The sequence below is a fragment of the Protomyctophum bolini genome, assembly GCF_963924005.1.
Source record: "Protomyctophum bolini genome assembly, chromosome: 2".
NCBI classification, from domain to species: Eukaryota; Metazoa; Chordata; class Actinopteri; order Myctophiformes; family Myctophidae; genus Protomyctophum; species Protomyctophum bolini.
Genome location: NC_137863.1, coordinates 8580306 through 8607215, shown reverse-complemented (window position 1 = coordinate 8607215; position 26910 = coordinate 8580306). Strand labels below are relative to the sequence as shown.

Genomic DNA, 26910 nt, shown 5'->3' with positions numbered 1-26910 from the left:
AATAAATCACCATAAAATGTTGTACAAAAATACATATTTAGCCCACATGCTCGAATGCCCCCGCCACCCTGTCAAAAAGAGCTAAAATCCCCTAAAGAAAGAAGCAAATGAAAAAAAAAATAACATTCATCTTTTACTTTCTCTGATAACCTAAAACATGAACCTTGGTTGATCAAAACTAAAGTTGTCCTTTAAGGAATGACCATAGAACTCAAATTCCCTCGAAAACTGTTTTTGAGTGGTGTCACTCCCTTGGGTGGCTGTGTGTGAGCACCAAAACAGCATTGTTGTTTTCACCACCTGTGCACAACCTAACGCACACACAAACACACTCACATATTAACTGTAAATATGATGATTTTGGGTGTGCCAGTACAGTACACTACACTACACTACACATTAGACTAGGGACCCCCACACGGTAACCATTTCGGACACGGGGCGGCACGCGGGAACCGGGCCGGCACCCTGGGTGCATTGCTGTAGGTCTGGAACTTTTTGCGCAGTGAACACTGTAATAATATAACTGTAACAGTGTAACAACATCATTGTAACATTGTAACAACACTCACCGGTCTGCCGGGGCTACAGGCCGGGGAGAGGCAGGGAGCCAAATCTGTACCTCTCCCCCACCGCCGTTCTGAGGAGGGTTCCAGATTCTGAAGAGGGTTCCAGATCCCCCACCGCCGTTCTGAGGAGGGTTCCAGATCCCCCACCGCCGTTCTGAGGAGGGTTCCAGACAAGGGTTCCAGACAAGGGCTCCAGAAAAGGGTTCCAGACAAGGGCTCCAGACAAGAGTTCCAGACAAGGGCTCCATGCATCGTTTTCCTTTAAAAATAAACAAAGAAAAAGGGATTAGACCTGAGGACAATTCTACAAATGCCTTCTAAATGCTGACATTTTTCTGAAAAAACTCATGTTTCTATCTCAGTGGTTCTCAAACATTTTCATGTCAAGGACCCACATCTGAAAATATGCTGTTCCAAGGACCCCCCACCCCCGCCCCCCAGAAGCAAAGATTTTAGTTAAAAACGTCCGCTCTGAAATAATATATTAAAAGATTTGTGCCACATTTTCCACGATCTTTCAAAAAATAGCAAAACTACAAGCTCATAGCGCGGCACATGAGCTTGTAGATCTAACATATTGCTTAACACCAAAAGGGATTCCCGCCCTCAATGTGTAAAAAAAAAATCACACCTGTGTGAAGTGAGGGGCCATTTGAGCCACGGAACCACCATTTGATGACATTTAGCCTCTCAGACCCAAAACTAAGGAATATTTTGGTGTCGTTGGATAAGATGTTGTCCATCATTCCATGCTGTATTGATGTTGGTACCATTATTATTATATATATATATATATATATATATATATATATATATATATATATATATATACTGTAGGAGATATAGCAGGCAGATGTTGATCAAAATAACAATTCTTCTACATTCTCTAATTGGGTAGACTTCTTGTAAATTAATTAATACAGATGTTTAACAATAATTTAACTCTTGAGAGTGTAAAATTAAACGAGGGAGCGTCGCAGTCCCGCTCCCTCGAGAGACCCGGAATTTCTTTTTTTTCTCTCCTCAGACTTTTCAAAAAGTATTCATTTAAAGATGTTTACGCCGTGGACAAAGCCAACTCGTCATGAGTTATCTTTAAATAAATACTTTTTGAAGTCTATGAGGAAAATGAACGTTATTCTTTTCCAGGTCTCTCGTCTTCATGAAAACTGCAACGCTCTATAAGGTTTCATTTGGTTACCAACTATCCATCATTTAGCTGGGGACCACCTAGCTGGAATCCTCTCAAGGACCACTGGTGGTCCCCGGACCACTGGTTGAGAACCACTGATTTAGATCATTAGTACAAAACACACATCAACCACATTAAGCCCTATATACACTTCGAAAATTGCTGATCTACAAGCATGCGATGTCACACATTGTTTAGTTTGTATAGATCTGCCATTTTCAAAATATCTGTATACAATTTATACATTTGAAAACGTGTGTGAAATGGGACATTCTGCATAATAATTGCGACCGTAGATTACTATGAAAACCGGCAAAACCCGTGGCGTGACCCATCAGTCACTCCACCATATACGGGCATCAGTCCGTCACGCCTCGTGACACAAGCGAGAACAGAGCGACACGGAGGCTGTCGTGACACTCCATATATGGGCATTGCATTGGGACTGGATTACCAAGAAGCCCTGAGAATTAAAGCTGCTAGAAGCAATATTTCTCAATTTTAGACAGACAGATATGAGTAAAACGCTAAAAAATTATGTTAAGTCTCTGTGACACATCTAGGGGCCACAATCGGCATTCAAAGATGTGCCTAGAAGCTTTGTCATTGGTCGAAAAGGCAGTGGTAGAAAACACATTTATTTTACCCCAGTGCCCCCCACAAAATGACCGGAAAATGAAGGGAAACTTCACCCTTTTTGCAAAACAATATTTGTTTAGAAGATTTAGAACACTTTCCTTTGGGGTCTTTACGAGTGTACTATGTGGTTTTAGATATTTTAGATTTTAGCAGTGTCTATGATGTCATGAACACTGGGCTCACTTACTTCCTGGACTACATGTTGTTGTCTCAGTAAGACAGCCCTCCCTCTATCCACAAGGAGGAGCAGTGCACAGAGCATTATGGGAATTGTAGTCCAGGAAGGAAGTGAGCCCAGTGTCCATGACATCAAAGACACTGGGCCCACTGCTCAAATATTAAAACCATATATTACACACATAAAGACCCCACGGAAAGTGTTCTAAATCTTCTAATCGTCATTAACATATTATGTTTTTGCAAAAAAGGGTGAAGCGTCCCTTTAACCCATTTAGGCCTGACGTCGAAATAAATAAAGTCTTCTGAAAGAATATTATATTCAAAGATTTGTGCAGCATTTTCACAATTTTTCTAAAATAGCAGACCTACAAGCTCGAGCTTGTAGATCTGCTATTTTTCAATAGCTAAAGTATAACATAATGCTTAGTTAAAACAGCAAAAGGGGTTCCCGTCCAGAATGGATTAATATTCACCAAAACCAGAGCAGAACTCCCATCACGAGACTCTGGCAATCAATCAATACAGTTGCAACAACTATATTAATGGCAAGTATTTCATAGAGCTCAAGTTAAAACCATTGTGAACTATCCGTTTAAGCAAAAGTATCAATGCTTCCATGTCGAAATATGGTCCGGATTTCAAAATGTACTGGATTAACCCAATTTGGGGCGGGAACCCCTTTTGGTATTAGCATCATGTTATGCTTTAGCTATTGAAAAATAGCAGATCTACAAGCTCATAGCGCGCCACCGAGTGGCGCGCTATGAGCTTGTCGGTCTGCCATTTTTGAAAAATTGAAGGACGACTGACATAGAAACATAGCTTTTTCAGAAAACTGTATATCATAACATGTATACAGTGGATTTTTATGAAACAAACACTTTGAGGATAGAAAGAGAATAATTCAAGCTTTCCGTACAGGTGCAATGTTGGTGAATTTGAAGTTGTGTAATACAATCAGATAGGACTTTTCTTTTTGGAATGAATGGGCTGCCTATGGGAAGTTGCACCTTGTTAGTACCTTGCCATTAACTTATATGGTAAGGTGGCTTGGTTGCACCACTCAAAATCAAAAAGACTAAACACCATACAAATATGAACACCCCTCTACAGTGCTTTGGCACCTTCCCAATCAACAGGATTGCCAACAACATTGCAGATCATGTGTTTGGGTCCACGCTGCAATACCAAATTCGGCCCACTAGGCCTATGTCCATTTCACCTCAGGGTTTCCTCTGGGTGCCGTCTCTATTCAAATATACTCTATGCCTGTGACCCACACATAATTTAGCTTCCGCACAGTGTCAATAAGTTAACACATTAAAAAAAACATTTTTGTTATCTCGTGTTGTTATACTTAAACATGGTCTATATGTTGTACACAAGGAAAGAAACATAATGCAACACAACGATTCCAATCCAGCAGCTGGTGAAGTCAATTAGTCATTTTGACTCAGGGGTGTGTGTGTGTGTGTGTGTGTGTGTGTGTGTGTGTGTGTGTGTGTGTGTGTGTGTGTGTGTGTGTGTGTGTGTGTGTGTGATCAACGTTTAATTGCCTGTCATCTCTCCTAATAGGTGGTACCAACATCAATACAGAATGGATGGAATTGCGGAAAAGTGTATTTGTTTGTCTCTAGTCTAAATGTTCTGATGAATTGAAAATGGTGGACCCTATTGTAAACAAGTGCAATGCTGTCCACAGTAACAGTCTTTGTATTGAGTTGTGCTTTCATGTGAAATGTAGGCCTACCCATGCTGCAAAACTGTTACTTCAATCAATCTTATCCAACACAACAAAACATTCCAATAGCCTATATAGTTTTGGATCTGAGTAATTCTCATGATCTCATCAAGGTGGTTCCGTGGCTCAAATGGGTCTGAGGGGCTAAATGTCATCAAACGGTGGTCCGTGGCTCAAATGGGTCTGAGAGGCTAAATGTCATCAAATATTGGTCCGTGGCTCAAATGGGTCTGATATAGGGATAAATGTCATCAAATGGTGGTCCGTGGCTCAAAAGCCGAATAAATAGACTAATGGACCTTGAAAACCACTGAGCGTGGGCTACGCTATGCTACTGTTAGCATAGCGTAGCCCAAGCAAACACCTGCAAACGATCGACTCACCTGAGGACTTAGTTTCCACAGCTTCTTGTAGATTTTTTTGTTGTTGTTTTTCAGAGGCCTGGTAAAAACACTCGATGTCCATGTCAATGAAATGTTATGTTATGTTATGTTATGTTACGAGTTATTCATTAAAACAAACGGCTTGTTACACTGCTCAGCGTGGTGGGGTGTTGGCGTGGGTGTGGTGATTGATGTTAGTTACCGTGGCACGAGCGACCGGAGGAATTAAATGCATGAGCATGCGCATCCCGTGCACCACACAGCTCAAGGACCCCCCCCCCCCCACGCACGCACAAAAGCACGCACCCACGCGCGCGCGCGTATGTTATACCCTTAGAGTATATATGATAGGTATATAATAACTCTATGGTTATACCTTGCGGGACCTACAGTCCGACTGCTTCATTCACCGACGGCCGTGTCCTGATCAGACCACATACTTCACATCACTATAATATGTTGTTGAAAAGCATGATTTTCATCATGTCTTTTTTTTCTTTCTCCCCCACACTATTTTCCACCTGAAATCCATGTATGACATTGGGACATGGAGTCTTGAGATGCACATGACTGAAATTGACCAAACACAGGGTCACAGTGTTTACTGTACTGACTTTATAAATATGGGGCAAGGGGAAAATACAGAGTAAATGTTCAACTGTTTGGCTGTTAATGTGATTTCACAGCCATTTTATTCCAAAAGGAGAACACTTCCTTATAAATGCACACGCACACACTCACACACGCACACACGCTCTTTCTCTCTCTCACACACACACACACACACACACACACACACACACACACACACACTCCAGCTCTGCCCACTTCCTCTTGCCTGGAAAGTAAAGCAGGGCAGAAGTAACACTGTCCTTTCTTTGGAACAATGTCTTGAAATACATGTTAATAAAAAACATTTCATCCTTTTTACCTGGTTCCATATCGCACTCTTTTCCATGTTTGAACATCCAAAGTTTCTCTCTAAACCCAACTGGATCACCAAACATTATTTTGTGATTGTTGATCATAAGTTCTTACTACACTTGAACCTCAAGGGCAGCTTTCTCTGTATATTAACACTATACAGTTTAACAGCATAGCGTGCCTCATTCTGTGCACCGGGAAGCTTTCTGTAACTCTTCTGAATTCTCTGATGAAGCTGAGGTTTATTGATCTCTACTGTATATGTTTCTCTTGTCTCCACCTTTCAACAGTGTGAGGGGAGAGAATGTTATTTTGCCCCATGGAGGGCCTGGGAGCAGAGAAACATCCATGGGCTATGCATGCGTTCCACACATTCTGGACCAAAACCACATGGTGGGTTGAGCCGTAATGCTATTTGGATGACTTGCGTAAAGGCCATCTGACATCCAATCTAGATAAGTAGACAGAGAATCAATAGTTCAAGAAGGAAAAAAAAGAATCCCCTCTCCTTCGCCTTGCTATCAGGGCGCACACACGCACATCACACACACACACACACACACACACACACACACACACACACACACACACACACACACACACACACACAGTCACACACACACACACACACACACACACACACACACACACACACACACACAGGTAATGCATAGCATGAGCTTCACATTAGTAAGCCAATTTCATAATTTTTCACTTTGTCGCCTTACTGTGTGTGCATGCTGAATAGAGTCAACTGTTTCGTCTTAAACGCACGCGCAAAGACACAGATACGTGCAGAACAACACACCCCTTGTTATTACTGGAAAGTCACAACCGTTATCCCCTTCCATGCACAGATGCACGCCAAAGCGAACAGTCATACTCCTACCTGGGCCACAAAAATAAAAGAGTTATTATTATGCCAGGGGCATTTTGGTAAGACATACAGTTACACACAAAGAGAGTCCCCAGTATATCAGTGTGCCCACAAGCTGCTTTGGACAACGTGTCAATCGATCTGATAGTAAGAGGGAAACACCCATATACATACCATGAGTCATAATGCATGTCTCAAGACGTTTCTACATAGAACTTTGAAGCCATCTTGAGACGTCTTAGGACTATCAAGGGATGTAAAATGTACTTATGTGTGATTTTCCCATGGGTATTTCCTATTCTGTCCTATTCTTGGCTTAAAATATTATTATTATGCAAATACACACACACACACACACACACACACACACACACACACACACACACACACACGCACGCACGTTCATGCGGTTAAGATAAGCCTAAGCCAATTTCAATTATTCTTAAAAGGCACCTTTTATTAACTGTGGATGACACGTAATTGGCACAATAAATTGCTTGTGGCATGTCTCACACAGTCACACACACACACACACACACACACACACAGGCAAGGTGTTTGCTCTCCTGAAAGAGTCTTGAATTCACTCCAAGATTGGCACAAAATTGTCACCTTGTTGTCATGTGTCTATTGAGTTATCTCCATGTCAAATTAGATTGATTCACTCTCCATTAATACTACACTGTGGGGCACGATCTTTAGTCTTTTACACTGGAAAAAAGCACATAAATGCATAAGACTCCTTCACAAATAGTCTCAAAATGTCCTGCACTGAGCAAAGGAGGCTGTACAGAATTTTATTTTATATTACATTGCATTACCTTGATAGTACCGTCTGTTTGGGACATTTTCTAATGTTTTCATGTTGGACTGTCTCCATCAAGCTGGTAAATATTTCCTATGATATTCCAGATGTTTCAAATAAAATACACAATGCTGCTTGAAGGAGCTGCATGGGTGGAACGCAACCCTGTTGTCTTTGAGCACGGCTTTTGTAAACTGTATCATGTCCTTCAGATTCCCTGTCACTTGTACCTAATGTGCACACCATTATTTAAACTAATACAATTGTCTAAGCTAAACTTCAAATATATGTCATCATGCTGTATTTGTTGCCAGGGTTTTGGTAAAGGGGGTTGTGAGTTGAAGCAACATCGTGGATGACCGTTTAGATTAGTATTAATACACCCTATAGATATAAATAAAAGCATCAGGGTCCACTCCCTTGCTTGAATCATCCTCTAGTTAGTCTTTAGTCTTGTCGTTATCTGGTATCCACTACACGCCCCAGACTCACCCAAAAAGCCTAGCCAGGCCTGACCTGGCACCATGCCAACTCACTGTCCTGACGTGACCCCTGGTCTCTAGTGTAAGGCAGAGAGGAGGAGAGGGATCGGGGGTAAAGGAACACGTTGCCGTTCACAGTTGTGTTCTGCAATTATTCTTTCAGCACACGTTACTTGTGGGGAATAAAGCAAGAAAGCAACAGACAATAGCCGTCTCAGGATCCAAATCTCAGGGTTTTTGTCAATATGGTTGAGCTTGGCACCAAGTTCTTACTCCTAGAAAGAGTTCAAAGATGATTTGTTTAAGAAGAAACAAGAAAGGGAACGGGAAAAAAGGAAAGCCTATAGCTTGAGGCATTTATTTTACAATAATAAACACAGACCGTAGAAAAAAGGTCCTTTTATTGGAACAGTTTTAAAACAAATCATGTCATTAGTCTCAACCCAATTCAGTTGGCATAGTCGGAGATAATCAAATAAGGCTGGAGTTCAGATCAAAACACGTGTAGCATAACTGAAAACACCTACATCTGTCAAACCCCTCTTTGTCATTAGCATGTTTGTCCCGGGTGGTCAACCAATTATGACAGGGACTGAGAATCCAGAGGGCTCTTTGACAAACAGCACACATTGTACTGTTAAGTCCTCCTCTCTGCTGTAAGATAATGCAAGCGAACCCACTCACCTAGGATATGTTGCAGCAACCAGATCCTGTCCCCTCATCTAACCTCGTGGAGAGAGAGAGGTAACGGCTCACCCGACCGCACGGGCATAGCCTTATCAGCAGGCAAAACAAGTGGCCATGCTCTTGTACCAGTGCTGACAATTAACTGTCACACAATGACTGGATTTCTCTGATAATCTTTTATTGTTCGCCCTGTGCTTCGGCTCTCGTGCAATCTCTCGCCCTCCATTCTTACCGGCCCTGGGGGGATGTGTACAGACGTTGGAGGAGATTTCGGGTCATCGTTCCCCTAATGATGACCTGAAATCTCCTCCAACGTCAGGAACACACACTGAAATCAGAATTGCTCTTGCATGCAACTGGCAAGCCATTAACTATACCATATTAGAGACCAATTAGGACAGGGATGGGCAACTTTGACGATGGAGAGGGCCACTATATTTCCACACTCACTCCAGAGGGCCACGATGCATATTAATGTCGCAAAAAGAGCCAATCTACAAGCTTGTAGATCCGCTATTTTTGCTATATTTGAATTGAAATCCTGAATTACTTTTTGCTATTTTTAAATTGGAATCCAGAAAAGTTACATTTTTATTTAATTTCAAATGCCTTTAATTATAGTTATATGTTAACTTTATGAACTAAGTGCAAATACATTATAGACATCAAAAAGACAATAACCTTTTAATACTACTCATTAAGCTACTAATTTAGACTGAAGTAATTCAAGTGGGTCATGTTTGCATGTTTGGAAATTGTACCAGCTGAAATCAATAATATAGCAGTAGTAGTACTCTGATATTAACCTGAGGGCCACATTAAGTGAAGGTGGGGGCCGCATGTGGCCGACGCCAGCTGTCCATGTATGAATTAGGAGACGTATGATTTGATTCAAATCAATCCACACCGAGTGATCTCTGTGGTTAGAGAACGTTGTCCCGTATGTGTGCACTTATAGAAAGTTGTTCCATGGCCTTTACTCAGTTTACTGCATGTCACCCCCTCATCTCTTTCCACATTTCCTGTCAGCCTACTTGTCTATCCCTTCATAAAAAATATAAAATAAAGGCGAAAGACAAAAAAAGAAAGTTGTCCCGTATGTGTGGTTATAGAAAGTTACGTGTGCACTTACTGCTGGGGTCATTGGGCCAGAAATGGTGTGGAAAATAACATGCGAGACAGTGCCCTCTGGTGGCTGGTACAGAGAAGACACGTTCACATTCAGACCAAATCACAGTTACTTTTAGTCAGTGGTGGTGGAAACAAATGGACGTTTCAGCCCGGTCCATTGGATATAAAGTGGGTGCTGGTATTCTTTTCTATGGACATAGAGTTACTTTCCACCACTATGTTTAGTGAATCCTTTGGAAGGTGTTTAGGGCATGCAGGAAGCATCAAACTCAAAGGAAGCAATATGGCAGCTGAGAAACAAACACACACACAAACACACACACACACACAAACCAATACTATGTACAGTTTATTTTTGATTTGCAAAACATCTGACAAAAATAACATTACATAAACACCAATTTGTAATAGAAAAAAAAAAAAAAAAAAAAAGAATGAGCTTTTAAAAGAAATGAAACGAAATGAGACGAAACATACATTGCAATAACATTAGAAATTAGATGAATTAACCGTTTGATATTGGAGCCATATTGTGCTGACCTACACAGGCAGTCTATGGCTAGTGTATTCATCTAAAGAGTATGCATGTGTTACAAACAATACATTAAGTGCTTGTGGTCGTTTCAGGGCTTTTCCTTGAATGTGACGTGATTTGGGTTCTCAGAGCCAAAAGACAAAAATTTGACGTCAAATTCAAAGTTATTCTTTAAGAAAGCTCAATATGCAGGGTGGATTAAAGAGTGCTAATCTTTTAAATAGTTCAACCAATGTCGAAAGACAAGATGTTTTAATTTTAAAATTAGCCGGCGGCCATTATTAAGCCAGCTTCGTGAAACCCGCCACTATTATAAAAAAAAAGATTCCTATGGCACACAGCTCAGGGCATACATCACCGTGAGGTGACCATGTTGTTTCTTAGTATTCACTGATCAAACAAAGCGCTCAACTTTATTCAGTGTTTAACTGAAGCAGTTTGACATGAATAAAATAATAAAAAATCTTCCAAGTTCATATTCACCTAAGTGAGTAGTTGCTCCATAAATATTTTAGATTTAGTTCCAATAAGCGCCACTATGTTTTGTACGCTTAGAAAAAGAAGAAAGAAAAAGACAATCATTTGTTATGGACTCTCATGCCATTTCACGCTGACACTCTTACTATGCCAACGGTAGCTATCAACAACACGGCTTGGTGATGCTCAAGATAAAAAGCAGCATTACATGGATACTGAACCTTGTCCTCTCCTAACTCCCCTTTCCTGAAAATCTAAAAGATCACTAGGGAATGGTCTGATGAGAGCATGTGAGACAACTTCCAGACAGAGGCAGAGGGGAAGACAGAGAAGAGGGCATGGAAGAGATGACGAGGCTAGGATAATGAGAGTACATATGATGTACTAAAGCCCGACTTATACGTCGCTACGTACGGGTGTCATGCACCGGAAAATTGCGGATCTACAAGCTCACAATGGGCGGTAACACATTCAATTTTCAGTGAGCGACACCAGCACACATCTATGTATAAATCAGACTTAAGAGCCAATACCATGCTAACTGTACCAGGAGAAGCACAGACACAGCTTGTCTTTCCCGCCTGCCACCAAATTGTTCAGGCCTGTTTCTAAAAAAAAACAAAAAAAGGAACTGCATTAACTCCAGAAGGTTCTTCTCTTCGGTTTGCCCTTGAGAGCTATCGTGACAAATGGATACCACCTGCAATGTGGCAAAACCAAACCAAAAAGAAAACAAGGAAAACTTAATGCGCTTTGCAGCTAGCTATAGCTATCCTACAGACTGAACAAAAAGATGATAAATGGAGAGAAGGGTGGCACTCTTGGAATAAATGCAGCCTCATTGTAGCCCGACTGAACCCCAGTGGTCAGAACGCAGGCACTGTTATAAAAACGAAACAAGTCCTGGTGTTTTGTGCGTTAAAAAAGGCAATGCTTAGTCAGAGGGGGAAAAAAAACACACACACACTGTACAAAAACTAAACTATGAATGACTTCATTAACTAAACTCTCCCAATCTGAATGAGATATCTCTGAGGTAATCATTGAAATATGATTCATTAGACAGCAATAAATACCAACATGAATACAAATATTACAAAAGTAAAAACAGAGGCAACTGCTCAATGCTGAAGCAAAATCGGTAGCTACTGTAAAAGAGGTAGGTTTCTTTCTTTTCTTTCTTTTTAGGTAGATTATGGTGTACATCCATTCTGGACACTCCTTTTTCATAAGAACTACATGCGTTGAGGCCATTACACTCCCTGTCCCATTGGGAAGAATGACATCAGAGCCATCACACAAGAGATCGCCTACTGTTTTCTGCAGAATGATATGACAATACGTGCTTTATGTATATAGACAGGACTTGTAATGGCAGCTTCGGTTCTGTACAACCATTATACACTTCAAAACTGTTTGTACTTAAATGAGAAACTGTAAAGCTTGCTGGTGATAAGTGTACCATGAGTTGTATATTGCAGCCACTGTTGCTGTGTGTATTGTGTACATTTGAAGTATATAGCATACTGTGTAGACTCAAACACTGATCTATTCTGCTGTAAGGTTTCCACTGCCTTAGGTATTCTGGTTCCAGTTTGGAGTATTTTCCTACAACAAACACAATGCAAAGTTAAATTGTTTTGTTTCTGAGCAGCTAGCTGTAGTAAAACCAAAGAAGAGAATTTAAGGATGCATCATATATGCAGGGGGAGGTGGATTAAATTTATCGTGTGCAAAAATATATATATATATATATTTGTAATTATTGTAACGTAATTTGTTTGTAAAGTTTAACATTTTGTATGTCAGCCAGAAACCCCCCCATGTGTTCTGCAGTGCGTGATCGAACATAATAAGATACTATCTCAAATTAAGGGATTAACCCATTTTGTGCGGGGACCCCTTTTGGTATTAGCATTATGTTATGCTTTAGCTATTGAAAAATAGCAGATCTACAAGCTCATAGCGTGCCACTAGGTCTGCTATTTTTTTTAAACTGTCAGGATTCAAGACCTCAGGTCAAAATGCGTTAAAGAACCACCATTCTTCTGTGCGTTAGAATCTGACCTCAGGTCAGAATGGGTTAATATACGACGCATCTCTATGGGTTCTCCTGTTTGGTTTTGCTTTCGTCCCCCAACAATCCCCTCCCCTTGTACCCTGTTCATCTGTAGAGGAACTTCTCTCCTCCACGTGGCACTTGTATGATAACCAAACCTCCCACTGTATTGTACATATCCAAATCAACACTATATATATCTCTATGTCAAAGAAAACACAACACTAAATCAAACCCATATCTACATACAGAGGTATGTATTCAGAAAATCAACATGGAGACTTTCCAAACTTCAAAAGTCATATTCAATAACCCTACACGCCATACCCTCTCACCAAAACCGACATACTGTACATATGAGTGGTACTGTCTAAAATACTGTAATCTATCAATATCCTTAAATCTCAGTCACAACATGGTAATTTATAGGACACACAGAACTGTATATATAATTCCTATAACTTGCAGGATGAAAAACAAAACAAATCCCAACTATTAGGTGCCTACAGAACTATCCTCAAACTAGTTATCACAAGTGTGCAAGATGGGACAATATCAATTTGATATCACAATCAATTGATTCAACCGTTAATTCAGCTTGCAGAATAACCTCAATTCCATACAGATTAATAACAAAAGCTGGAACAAAGGCATATTAACTGACAGCCAGGTGCCTAATGCCGTAGAATTCTACACTAGGCCAAAGATGCACACAAGTGTGCCAGTTGTGTTCAGTGTGGAACATGGTGTGTTCAGTTCAGACACACAAATACACTTTCTCTAACTGACTTCCAATTATGACCAGATCACAAAATCGCCATGCGATGATGTCACAGCACAGGATTGGTACAGAAAGCAAGCCTCAGCCAATCACAAGGTTGACAAATGAGCGCAGTCTAACAGAATGGAACAGTTCAAGACCTTCATCTCACCTTTGCAAAATAATTCCCTATTATTAATTTTACTTGGCGACAAGCCCAAAAGTTTGCCTTTATTTAAATGTCTGGCACAAGTCTGTGAGTGAGTGAGTGTGAGTGTGAGAGTGTGTGTGTGTGTGTGTGTGTGTGTGTATGCATGTGCGTGTATGTGTTGGGGGGTCGCTAGTTCAGGTTTCTCTGGGGCATTGTCTATGGAAAGGGTTGCACGAGAAACTGAGATGACAATGTCACTTAAATACTCAGTATATAATCCCACTGATTCCCACATGCAGCCAAACATACGTTACTGGCCTCAACACCCAAGCATTGTACTGCTCTGGGATCTTTCAAGAAGCTATTGTATATCATGCCTGATGAAGCTAGAGCTAGAAGGTAGAGAGAAGGCATACAAGTTCCTACTGTACACAAGCTAAAACAGAATCATCCAAAATCCAGAGATACACAGTATAATATGAGTACACTAGATTATATAAACAGCATATCCCAAGGCTCTGGAATCATCTTAATCCTTAGTCTATTGTAATGCATCAGATTAATAACTAGCTTGGTGATCTATATGGCTTACATTTATAGAGCAGCACTGGTTATGTTCAGTTTGTACAGCGTCCTCCTTCTCAATAATCAATCTTGGAAAAATGTTGCCAAATAACCACTCCACCGCTAAACAAACCATGAGCGCATGGCCTTGTCAGACACAGCCTAACCCTTGGGTTAAGCTCGCTCATATTAAACAAACAAAAACTAAAAAGAGCATAGTGTCTCAAAACAGAGAGCAATAATGAATCATAAAACAGGAGCATCAATATCATATTTGCATATATATTTTTTTCTTTTCGTTTTTTTTTTCTCCTTTAGCCTTTAGTAATATCTATATAGCCCTATTTACAGCTGCGGTCATATAATAATATATACCTTGGTATTTACAGGGATGCAGCCACTAGGGGGCTGCGCAGCACACATCATCAAACGGGAGGACCCGGCCGGGGTGTCCGAGGTGAAAACTACAACAACCAGGCCCCCAGACATTCTAGAAAAATCCACTTCCCAGTCAGAAACGGAAGGGTGATATCTGTTGAGGTCTGAAGCAGCTTTTGGAGCTAACCGCCCGACTTGCTCACTGAACAGGAGGAGACAGAAGTTACAATTCATGGAATTGTATTAATGGTGAAGCTATTTCCATTATATAAAACAAAATCTTCCATTGCTATAATATCCTTATCTATGCCAATTCCTGGTATGGTATGTGGCTCTATAATACAAGACAGGCCCTTTTGCTAGCTTACATTGGCCTTAATTGACTATTCCAGTTAGATTTGGCATTGTAGCCCTTTAACATCTGTGATAGTACATACTGTATATCAATACATAGGCATGAGTAAAAGGTGGTATAATAGTGCTTAAAAGATATGATACATGTGTAGCGATTAACTATACAGCAAATCATCCATTTCAAAAGAAGAGAAGAGTAACCAGCCAGTATGCTGGCTTGGTTTGATTGACAGTTAGCAATGTAAAAAGTAGCTAACACATTTAGTGGCTAATTCTCACCTCAAAACCACCCACCCCAAAAACCCAAACAAAATCTCAGTAAATTACAGACTAGATTCTGTACTCTTTTGCTTTTTAAAACCCAAGTATAGACATTTCCTTCATAAGTTCTGAGAGGCTAGTCAGAAGGCTAGCAAAGCACGTAGATTGATTGCAATGTGTGGAAAAAGGCCTTGGTGTGAGGTTATTTTTAGGACACATTGGAAGCGTTATAGAAAGTAGTTGACCAAACCTTTGGCAAAAAGGTGTGAGGCATATGTAGTGTACACTGACCGACACACACGCACACACGCGCACACACACACACACACACGCACACGCACACACACAGTTGGAGCGATGCCAATGGGCAGACATAAAACTAACTGGCAGGCACTGTTTGCACCAATCTGAAACAATGTATTTGTATCTATATTGTTCTGTTATTAAGTAAAGTACTGTTTCATATATGATGTCAATACAAATCAACCTAAGTAAAACCAAGAGGTAGCTCAAACTGAATGGCTAAATGAACAAGTGAGTATGATGCTTGTTGTGCACATAGACACTTTCCAGGCGCATTAAGCAGCGGTTTGTTGTTATAAATACAGATAAAAAAAAAGAAAAGAAAAACACTGTCAAATATAGCTGTAGGCAGAAGTTCAATGTATGGTTATAACTGTATTATGTGAAGTTCCCTTGTTTACGGTTTCTTTCTGAATATGCCTGCTCTCACAGACAACGCCTTCTGACCTAGGTCTTCTTACCAAGATAAATCCCCCCCCCCCCGTGCACACACACACACACACACAGTCACACACACACACACACACACACACACACACACACACACACACACACACACACACACACACAGTCACACACACACACACACACACACACACACACACACACACACACACACACACACACACAATCTCTCAAAACTCCACACCTCTAGATTCCTCATTCCACAGTCCATCCAAGCACATCCTCGCCTCCCTCCCTCCCTCCCTCCCTCCTCGTCGACTCCCTGGAGATCTCCTCCTCTCCCTACATCTCCTACTTGGTCAGAACTCCTCCAGACAGAGTCCTCTAGGAGACCTCGCTGCCGAACACCTCCAGCACCAGTGGAGTGAGCTGCATGCTGTGTTCGGGCTGGAAGGAGAGCGAGCGGTACTGCTTGGAGTGCTCCTCGTTCAGGCTGCGCAGGTCGGCCAGCTTCTGGATCATCTTGGCGTAGAGCAGGCGCCCCCCGGGGTGGTGCAGTCGGATGTACGCCTGCAGCGTCTCCGACAGGCGGTCCTGGAGGGCCTCGATGCGCGTGTGATCCTGCACCCCGGGACGATCTGCAGAGCAGAGACACAGTTTTCGGCAATGGAAGTTCAGCGGTTTGGTAAAGGAGTTGTTGTTGCAGTTGTTGGTGCGCGAATGCGCCGGGCATGCCTTTGATCTACCGCGCAGAAAACATGTTGTCGACGCACTGGCGCACCCGTTGTGTGCCCCACCCCCCCTGACCATAAACGCGTATACACACCCTATAGGCATCCTACGGTTTTATTTTATAGGACGTATATACACGTCCTTGGCATCCAATGTGTTTTTAAGTGGTTGGCTAAATTTAGACCAGTGAGAGGATATGGGACGTATATGCATTGTTAATGACATGCGTCGTACACGCAGGCACATGCAAACATCCGGTTCATTGCACGTGCACATCGACATGCATATGGCCTTCTATGTATGAGATATGCACCAAAACCTTACATAAATGTATATCGCTCACATGAACGTGTGCTTGGATGAAAGACAAAAAAAAAGTAGCACTCAAGTAGCAGACAAATACACTTATTCGTCTTGACGTACATTCTGCAAATCACATCAACCAAATAGGTGATAAAAACAAATCGGTCTATGCTGTCATTTATCATTAGTGGGGGGGGAAGTCAAAGTCAATAAGCTCCTCTAGGAAAAAAGCAGAAACATAAACAATTCATGAGCACCCACTTCCGAAAGCAACCGTCACGCATCATACTTTACATGCATGTGCCACACTCAAACATGCACACATAGGAGTGATGTATGTTTATGCGTGTGCTGCAGTGGGGTGGGGTGCACGTATGTTGCAGACATGCCTACCTGGGGAGAGGAGGCAGATGGACATGAGCAGCACGTGTTCCTCCTCATGGAGGTTGAGCTTTTTCAGTCCGACCTGGAATTTCACCAGGGGCTCCAGCAGCTCCAGAGTGTGGCCCGCTGTAGGTGGCAAAAATTACACGGCATGAATGTATGTGGATGCACATGCATGTACAGTACTGTACATGCATGTGTGCACACCAAATAGGTGGGAAGCTGGGAGCCCTAGCAGCTCCACAGTATGTCCCAAGAGACACAATCAACCTCAAAGAATGTTATCATCCCCCCTGCTGATAAATATTTAATATTCCGTTAGCTGTGCTTCTAAGCAGGAGGTTTGCTATGGTATATCTATTATCTACTGTACACACTCAGGTTTGTTACAGCTAATTAAAACCATTTCAATTATGACACACTGCCTTAATGTATAGGTTTTTTGTGTAGTAGTGTTTAGATGAGAAAACATACATAGGTTAAATCGAACGGTTTAATCTATATTCTATTATACTGGATTACTATTATTGGATTAGCAAAGAGTTAAACTACAAACGGCATCACACATGTACTGTAGAAATGATGGAAACCCTGATATGGGATCAATCATAAAACGACACCAACTATATACTAACTGAATTGAAAACAAATGAATAAATATTTCTGGCCAGAGGGAAATTTGAACAAAGGATTCAAACTAGTTTAGAGGTAAGAGCACAAAGGAGTAGGGTTGTCAGACACTAGTTGTTTTGTGTGCTGAGGAGGTCAAAAGTGACATTCTCAGAAAAGAGGGGTCTTGTTTGAAAGCCAAATGAAAGCCATGCCCTGAGGGGTATGGCGGATGTGTCGGACTGGTTCCGCAGTAGGAATACATGCATTTGCATCCACGCACGTGGGTGTGTACACGTGCCAGAGTGAGTAACCTTACCTAACGTTGTCGACACACTAATGAGGTCCAGCCCCGTCTAAAGAAGCAGGCCACTTCCTGCAGGCTCCGTGTAGGAGGTGTGTGTAACACACATGTGCATGTATTTGAACACTACCCATTTAAAAAATGTAGAGGTGTGTAACAAACATGTGCACGTATTTATTCCTTGGCTTTTAACCCAGATTGACGTTTACTCATGTTGAATTGTATTGTGTTTATTTCTATTGTTGCATTATGTTTTTATTTCCCGTTATGCCTATTGCCTACTGTACAGCACACAAGCTAATGAAGCGAATTCATATAATTATATTGCTAAGCATTGATCAGTCTGTTTCGCTAGAACATTGAGAACTGTGAAGCAGAGCCATCTGCTTAGATAAGCTTGAAATGCAGGGAGTACAAGTCTCAGGTCATAGCTGGTCAGAGTGAAGGATACGACTAGTCTCAGGTCATAGCTGGTCAGAGTGAAGGATACGACTAGCACAAGTCTCAGGTCATAGCTGGTCTCAGGTCAGTACAAGTCTCAGGTCAGTACAAGTCTCAGGTCATAGCTGGTCTCAGGTGAGTACAAGTCTCAGGTCATAGCAGGACAGAGTAAGGAGACAACTACGCATGGGAAAATGTGACAATGCGACTAATTTCCGAAGCGACTGTCAGGGCAGGGCTAACCAGTCTATCCGTGTGCTTTGCTGGAGTGACGTGTGTGTTGTGCAGATGTCACAGCACTGTTAACCCATTTAGGCCTGACCTCAAAATTAAAAAAGAAATCTTCTAAATCCTCCAGTTTTCTGAAATAAATATTTTCACGATTTTCCAAAAATAGCAGACCTACAAGCTCGTAGATCTGCTATTTTTCAATAGCTAAATTATAACATAATGTTTAAAACACCAAACGGGGTTCCCGCCCAAAATGGGTTAATAAAATGTTCATTATAAATACTGCATTCTGAGTCTACGGTATTATCAGATCTTTTAAGAGTTTCAATTCCGCTAGAAAACTAGACTGGAGTCAATACATTATTAGCAAGGTAAAATTACTTATAGTGTTGAAATTTCCATACAATGTATGGAAATCTCTCAACATTTCAACACTATAAGTCATTTTCAAAGAAAGCAGAAATGGCAGTTTCAGAAGTTATTTCCTCTACTTTGTACATTTTTGGAAAAGACAAAAAATCTTAAAAAAATATTAAATGTGTCATGTCAGTGATTTTGTGCAATTTGTGATGACAAAGCCTAAAAGGCAAACAGAAACACAAATTGCAATGTTCCAATGTTCAATGCAAAAAAAAAACACAATTAAATCCGCAATTATATGTGTGACAATTAATTGTCAACTTAAATTTGCAATCTGATGAAATGATGCAGATGTGCCAGCCCATTTCCCGTCATGTCCGCAAAGCAGACGGCATCGTGCCATGTCAGCAGACTGACCTTTGGTGACATCACTGATCTGGTATTTGAAGTCGGGAGCGCCACAGCTCCACGACATGTCTTCCAGGTTGAAGCTCTGGTTGGAGCGTAACATGATCACCTCGATGGCGCTGGACTTGAGCAAGGCAATCTGGTCCTCCGCAGTCAGATCCCTGCACGAGTCAATCAGGAGTTTATGGGTACAGCATAGCACAGCCACCAGTAATCACCCTAGGCAGGAAGCTGCTCGCAAAATGTTGCAGAATTTCTGAAATTGATCAATTGCCATGAAAACAAAGTCATACCGTATATTTCACAGGAATGGTTTTGTCAACGACGAGTTAAATAGAGCACAATTTCAAGGTCAAGCACAAGTTCCAACGTTATCAGGAGACATGTGTTGTTTGGGGGGCAGGAACGCAAAAATCCATTCTCAAATGTCATCGAAATATGTCAAAATCTTGACTCAAAACAAAACCATGGAACTAGCTGAAGGCAGGAGCTGCTTTTTGGGGAGGTCTGCATGGGTTTCAGCGGACTTAGGGAGCAGATCATAAGTGGACAAACATTCCACAGTTAATCCAACAGCCTCCATCACTCCCCACCAGTGGAAATGACAACTTTCAGGAAAGACAGGCCTGGGCTCGTTATAGCCATGACTTTAAGGTGACCCCTGAGACATTGAGCGATGGTCTCTGTCGACACGCTCCAAAAGACATGCACACTTCAAGAGACATTCACACTAAACGGCAATGGGGGCCTCGTCTGGGAGGTGATAAAGAAACAGCTAAGATTCCTCTTGGTTTCTCTAGGATATCTGCCTCAACTGTCATAAATAATGTCTTGTGTGTGGACCAAGTGTCTCACCGCAGGGATATAAGGTTGGTTTTTTTAGGGAAATACAAAAGAGACATTTTCCAGGGAATTGTGTTGTGCCGTTCCAACCATTAAAATAAACCTTTCTTCAGTTAAGTATAATATACTGGGAAACTGCTTTTGTTGTCTACCCTGAAGGACGAGCGTAAGAGTGTAAAAGAATCTTCTGTGTTCACCACAACAAGTGTGGGCGGGCATGTAATTGTTTGGCCCAAGGGGAAGATATATACGGTGTATTGAAGGCCAAACTTCATACTAGTATAATCTTGCAAGAACGCCACTCAGTTCAGTTAGCAAACATACCACACCACACGGTATGTTCATGCTTGAAACATTTCCATATGTGTCAGCTAATCTCTGGCCTTTAGACCATAGGCCATTTACTGTGGCATACTATTGATTAATCAGATAGAAAAACAAGTGTACAAAGTCTCCAACACACAAACATTTAGGTAAAAAGTCAGCTCGAGACATGAATAAAATGAAGATAAATGAATGAATCAACCATCAAATATGTATGTCATTATTGAGAAATGGGCCAATATCGATTATTCTTTGTATTATTAAAAGTACATATTTGTCTTGGGGGGGTTGAGGGGGTTTGCTCCATTGCATAATGGGTCAAATCAGGCATACACATACAGACCTTTCCATATTCTCAAATATATATCTATAGATATCAAAATATATCCATTATGTCTATACCCCGCTGGCAGGTGTACAGTCAGCAAAGAGTTACAGTAGACAGTGTACAGTATCTAGATCATTTTAAGTGAGAAAAGCTCATGTGTTCTAAGGATTGCATTATTATTTTTTACTCATGAGTGAAAACTGAAGTAAAAATCATTGTTCTGTAACCATCGGCCAACATTCGGCATTCGGCAATAACCCTTTCTTCAGAGTTACAGATCCTTGGGGGCAGGGGCGTAACTAGCATGACGCAGACAACGCAATTGTGTGAAGCATTTGGGGCCCACGGACCGTCGGTAAAATAACATTATAAATACATACATGCAATGATGTCAGTAGGCCCCCCGGCCTACTGACATCTAGTGACGCCACTGGGCGGATATTGTGCTCCCACATTTAATGCGGGGCCCCCAACTTGCAATTCCAGGGCAAGGCACTACACACTAAACAACTACGCAGGTATACAGTTGATAGATATACCTGAAGCCAGGGATCATTTTGGCAAAACCAATGACCTTCTGGATGCTGTAGGAGACCAGGTCAGCCAAATGGGGCAGCATGGAGAGACGAGTGCCATCTTCTTCACTGGAGTCTGGGCTTCCACCCTGATCCTGGTACATCATCAGCATGTTGTTGAAGTTCATCAGTTTGGTGTCTACAGACTCTGGAGGAGGAGAGGAGGGGAGGAGGAGAGAGTTAACATGCAACATGACAAGCTGGACACAAACTTCACTAGCCCATTTTGACCTGAGATCAGATTCTAAAAATGTCTTCTACATCCTGACAGTTTTCTGAAAAAGCTATGTTTCTATGTTAGTCGTTCTTTGATTTTCTCAAAAATAGCAGACCTACAAGCTCGTAGCGCGCCACTCGGTGGCGCGCTATGAGCTTGTAGATCTGCTTATTTTTCAATAGCTAAAGCATAACATAATGCCAACACCAAAAGGGGTTCCCGCCCAAAAATGGGCTAAGAGAGGGAGGGGACAGAATGAGGGTCTTTGTTTGGGGAAGAGATACGTAGAGAACACGTACAACAAGAAGTCCGATGACAGCCATAATAATTTGTTTATCATCAGAAGGACAGCAGGGTGGCTGGGAGGGAGGTGTGAGTTGTCTTGGCTGTTGGCCATGCAGCAGTGCCCTTGCCTGTGTTTTGCTTATTAGTGATGAATGTATTAATGGCCTGATGTTTACCGTTTGGTGTGCAATTGTCCGCAGGGGTTTCAGAGGAATTCCACAGAGTTCTCAGTAAAGCAACGTCACAGATCCATATTCAAAGTAAAGCCCGAGGCCATTTCTCAATATGCATACTTGTCTGTACTTGTGCCCCGTCAGACTTTTCCGTTATATCTTGAAGTTATATCTTGCATATAGGTTTTTTTTTATTTTTGTTTGCTTTTTGCTCCCCCGGTCGGACACGTGTGGACACGTGTGCTGCGTTCACAGTGGAAAATACTTGGAGCAAGTGTTTTGGAGTTATTGCCATCTGAAAACAGCATGTCTCACCAAAATAGAAATAGCGGGACAAAAACAAACGAAAGTTTGTACTCTCGAGGCGAACTTGCAAGTCCGTACTTCAGATAGAAACATGTTCAGATATAAACAGGCTGAGTTAGGGCTGGGTATAGAAACATGTTCAGATAGAAACAGGCTGAGTTAGGGCTGGGTATAGAAACATGTTCAGATAGAAACAGGCTGAGTTAGGGCTGGGTATAGAAACATGTTCAGATAGAAACAGGCTGAGTTAGGGCTGGGTATAGAAACATGTTCAGATAGAAACAGGCTGAGTTAGGGCTGGGTATAGAAACATGTTCAGATAGAAACAGGCTGAGTTAGGGCTGGGTATTGCCAACAACCTCACTATTGATGCGCATCACGATACAGAGGCCACGATACGATATGATTTTGAATAACGCGTTGTGAGCTTGTTAACTGGAATGCTCGCCTTAAAACACGCTCGCCCACATTTTTTTTGCCGACCTCACACGAACCGCTCGGTGGGAGGGTTCTTGCATGCTTGTATTTGTTTTTATTGAGAATAAGGGTAGAAATAAGTAAATAAGTTTTACTGGGGTTAACTTTAGGAATGGGGCTAGGTTTCGGCACCGTTTTAATAAGGTTAGGTTTAACCGTTTAGGTATAGTTAACCGAAGTTACGTTTAGGAATATCAGGTGTATAATAATGTGCCGGTTGTATGCCTCAAGCGACTGTTTTGAGGAGAGCGTTCTGGTATTCGTGAGCTTGTAGATCTGCTATTTTCAGGGCATGACACTGGCGCATAAAAGGGCATGCTGACTTGGCAAAAGACTTGGTAAAAGTCAGCATATAATGGTATGCCATCGTTTTGGTCTTTTGGACGCCCTGAGGAAGCGTCTCGTTTACCTGGAGAGTGGCTGAAGGAGTCAGAAGAAGCATCTGACAGAGAATGGAGAGAGGCTGCTCTGCTGGCACTGCGTGTCACTGGGCCGTCACGTACTGGAGGCTACACACACACACACACACACACACACACACACACACACACACACACACACACACACACACACACACACACGAGAAAGACCATATGGCATTTATTCCTATGGGCTCTCACTAAATAGTTGACAATGGGCACACTTGACTTAAGTCGTTTGACATGGAATCTTGCCGTATTTATCATTCACGAAGGAAAATAAATGAGTGCCATGGCATCAAACGGGGCATAGTGTCCCAAATAAAAACTAAAGACGAACACACAGGATTCTAACAAAGGTTGTGTGGAGGACATCGTTTGGATCAAGGAACTGGAAGCAAGCACGACTCCAAATGCCCTCAATCTCTCTGAGCATTCTTACTGGGTCGGCTGGGGCTGAGGGGTTAGAGCAGGTCGTCTAAAGGCCTATTCATAGTCTGGATTTTAGGTGGTGAGGTGACCACCGCTCTGGTGGTAAACTGACCACCGGAGCTGAAATAACGTTAAGCGGTGGTGAGTAAAAACAGAGAGAAGGGCTGGAGCGGTGGTTTGCTCTTCACCACGGCTTGTGACGTCATGTTGTAGTTCGGTGGTCACCCCACCACCGTAAATCCAGACTATGTATGAGCCTTAATGATCCCTGGGTCGGCGGTTCGAATCCCGGTTCCTCCTGTCCACATGTCAAGTGTCCTTGGGCAAGACACTGAACCCTACACTGCCTCCAATGAGTTGGTCTGTGTGAGCTTGCCAATATTGGTGTGTGAATGTGGGAAGTGAGGACGCCGGCGTTGACTGTTCGCCGCTTCACCTCCCAATTTATGAATGAATGAACCATTGTAAAGCGCTTTGAGCTCTTGGAAAAGCGCTATAAAAATGCAATTCATTATTACCAGGTGCATGGTCGGGAAAGTAACATTACAAAATAATCTCTAAAAGAGAAAAGCCTGTCCTTTAAAGCACTTTTATTTCAACATTTGTATCGTACACTGCAGAGCCAGCAGCACAACGTTCATCAGCGCTGTATGCTGACCCTTCCGTTGTAACGGAACATTGAAAGAGTCCCTATAGGTAAGACAACTTCCCCTGTCTGTGTAGAATCTTTGTTTTGCCAATGGGTACCCAGATTGAGATGAAACTGACATCAACCAACTTACACCAAAAGTGCAACCACAATACCAATTCATAATACACATCCTTGAATGCATATAAGCACATAATATTCGAGTATCAGAGTCTTGTAGATCGGATATTGTTGAAAAACAAAACAAAATATTGAACCAACGAAAAGTATTAATTATTTTACTGCCGAAGCCGCGATATCGCGATATACTGCCGAAGCCGCGATAGCCGCGGCAACGCCTTCGTCACCCCCTGCGCGTACGCCATAGGGACCCATATAAAGTAAAATCTTTTTTGGCTTTTATCTCTGAAAAATGCGGCACTGTCTGTGGTTTTGATTTGTGATTTTCCATCCCATCGCGATCGACATATTACCGTTTCTGGCGAAAGAGAAACATTGTAAGCTACTGCTAACATAAGCTGCTTCTTCTTCTCCTCTCGCTTTAGAAATCCAGTCTTTTCCGTGGCGGAAGCAAACCACCTCCAATGACCACTAGGGAGCAGTCTAAGTGTCAACAAGAGCTTGTGATTGAAAAATAACTACATTGGATCCAATGGAACACAGCTTTTTTTTTTTTGCTTTCCGCTCAGACGATATGAAGCGAGTATACTAGTATGTTTGGTTCTCTTTGCCTCACCCTGAAGCGCGTGAAGTCGGAGTAGGACTCATCGTAGGTCTTGTGGTGGGCCTCCACCAGCGTGGCGATGACCTGGCTCTGTTCGTCCGACAGCCGGGGCCTCCGGGCCTCCCTCTGGGCTTCACGCTGGGCCTCCTCGTCCTTCCGTCGCTGGATCAAGTCCTTCTTCCTCTGTACTTCTTCATCGGTCAGGATGACTGTGGGGGTCAGAGGGAGAAAGGCATGGTTTAGCCACATGAACCCTAGCGTCCCAATTCGAGGGCTAAAGTTCTGCGAATATAGCAGATGCACAAGCTCACAACGTGACGTGGGCAACATTTACTGTAGAGCAAAAACAGGAGGGGATCTATTATAGCGCCCAACTTTTCATTTAGTTGCAACAGCACATAGTTTAGGCGCCTCTTAATGCAGCAATAATACATTCTTTTGAAGTGCCTTTTTCGTCACCTCACCTCCATATCACTAATATTTACATTGGGCTTTTTTCTGAGTAATATAGATAATCACAATATTATGTTGATAAGCACATGAACACGGTACGTTTTTGTTTGTTTTAATTCACATAACTTTCCAATACATTACTCATTATCTACCAGCTGGTCCTTGTGTAGACAACTGATGTCAATATCAGCTAGCTTCATTTTTATACACAATATTAGGCCAACATTAACAATCTCAACTGTCAACTTTGCAAAGAATGTCCTCATGCCGAAACTAATCGGCATGGGGAGGGGGAACGATATCCATGCAGTCGTTTTGTAGGTCATGATGTCACTAAATAATCACATAACCAATTGCTAACCAATTGTCCCTTCAGCCTATAGGAAAAGGTAGAGGTAGCCAATCAGGTGCAAGCACAGAATGATGTACACAAACATAGCGGTTGGCTGGTAATCCAGCATGGCAGTGTGTCATGGGTTCGAGTCCTGATCCTGACGAACATTACTATGCGTCTTCCCCCCCCCCCCATCTCTCTCCCCGTTTCCTGTCTATCTACTGTACATCTATCAATAAAGTAAAAATTACGTATCCAGTGCCGCTATACGAATATTTGATTAGCGGGAGTACCGGGACTACTATATTCTCCTTCTTCAAATACACCCTGTGAAGTTGCCCGAGGGCCAAGGCTCCAAAAACAGTCAGCGATGCTTTTTGGTGGTTTTTATTGTTCAAACCTCCAGCTCCAGTGTAGATATTCATCAACGAAAAATCAAACAGCAAAAATAATACTGGCCAAAAATACAAAACAAAGAACTCAAAAATACTTAATGTGCAACGTAGGAAAAAAGGAAAAATAACAAACACCACTAGGCTATGCCCATGACATGGGCCCTAGCAGCTCTCTCACAGGGCTGTCAGCATACTGCCTGCCCCAGCATAACTGACTAGCTCTGCCTGCAGTCTCCTCTTTATAGGAGAGGATCCTACCACCCACCGAGAAGCAATTAAATATAACCAGTAGATCTACAAGCTCACCTCTATCAGCTGAACCTGAATCGGTAACCCCACCCCTAGCT

At 42.1% G+C, this 26910-nt stretch overlaps 1 protein-coding gene across 1 annotated transcript in view; it reads right to left on the bottom strand.

Moving 5' to 3' along the window:
* Window positions 1-16172: 16172 nt before the first annotated feature.
* LOC308328452 (vitamin D3 receptor B) overlaps window positions 16173-26910 on the bottom strand; it is a 29432-nt gene continuing 18694 nt past the window's right edge. Inside the window, exons 5-10 of the mRNA XM_080782276.1 lie at window positions 25394-25590; window positions 23567-23666; window positions 21664-21847; window positions 19639-19790; window positions 17286-17402; window positions 16173-16495 (exon numbers count right to left, since the gene is read on the bottom strand). Of these exons, the coding sequence (XP_080638402.1) occupies window positions 16242-16495; window positions 17286-17402; window positions 19639-19790; window positions 21664-21847; window positions 23567-23666; window positions 25394-25590 (1004 nt within the window). The 3' untranslated portion in view covers window positions 16173-16241. The remainder of the gene's footprint in view (window positions 16496-17285; window positions 17403-19638; window positions 19791-21663; window positions 21848-23566; window positions 23667-25393; window positions 25591-26910) is intronic.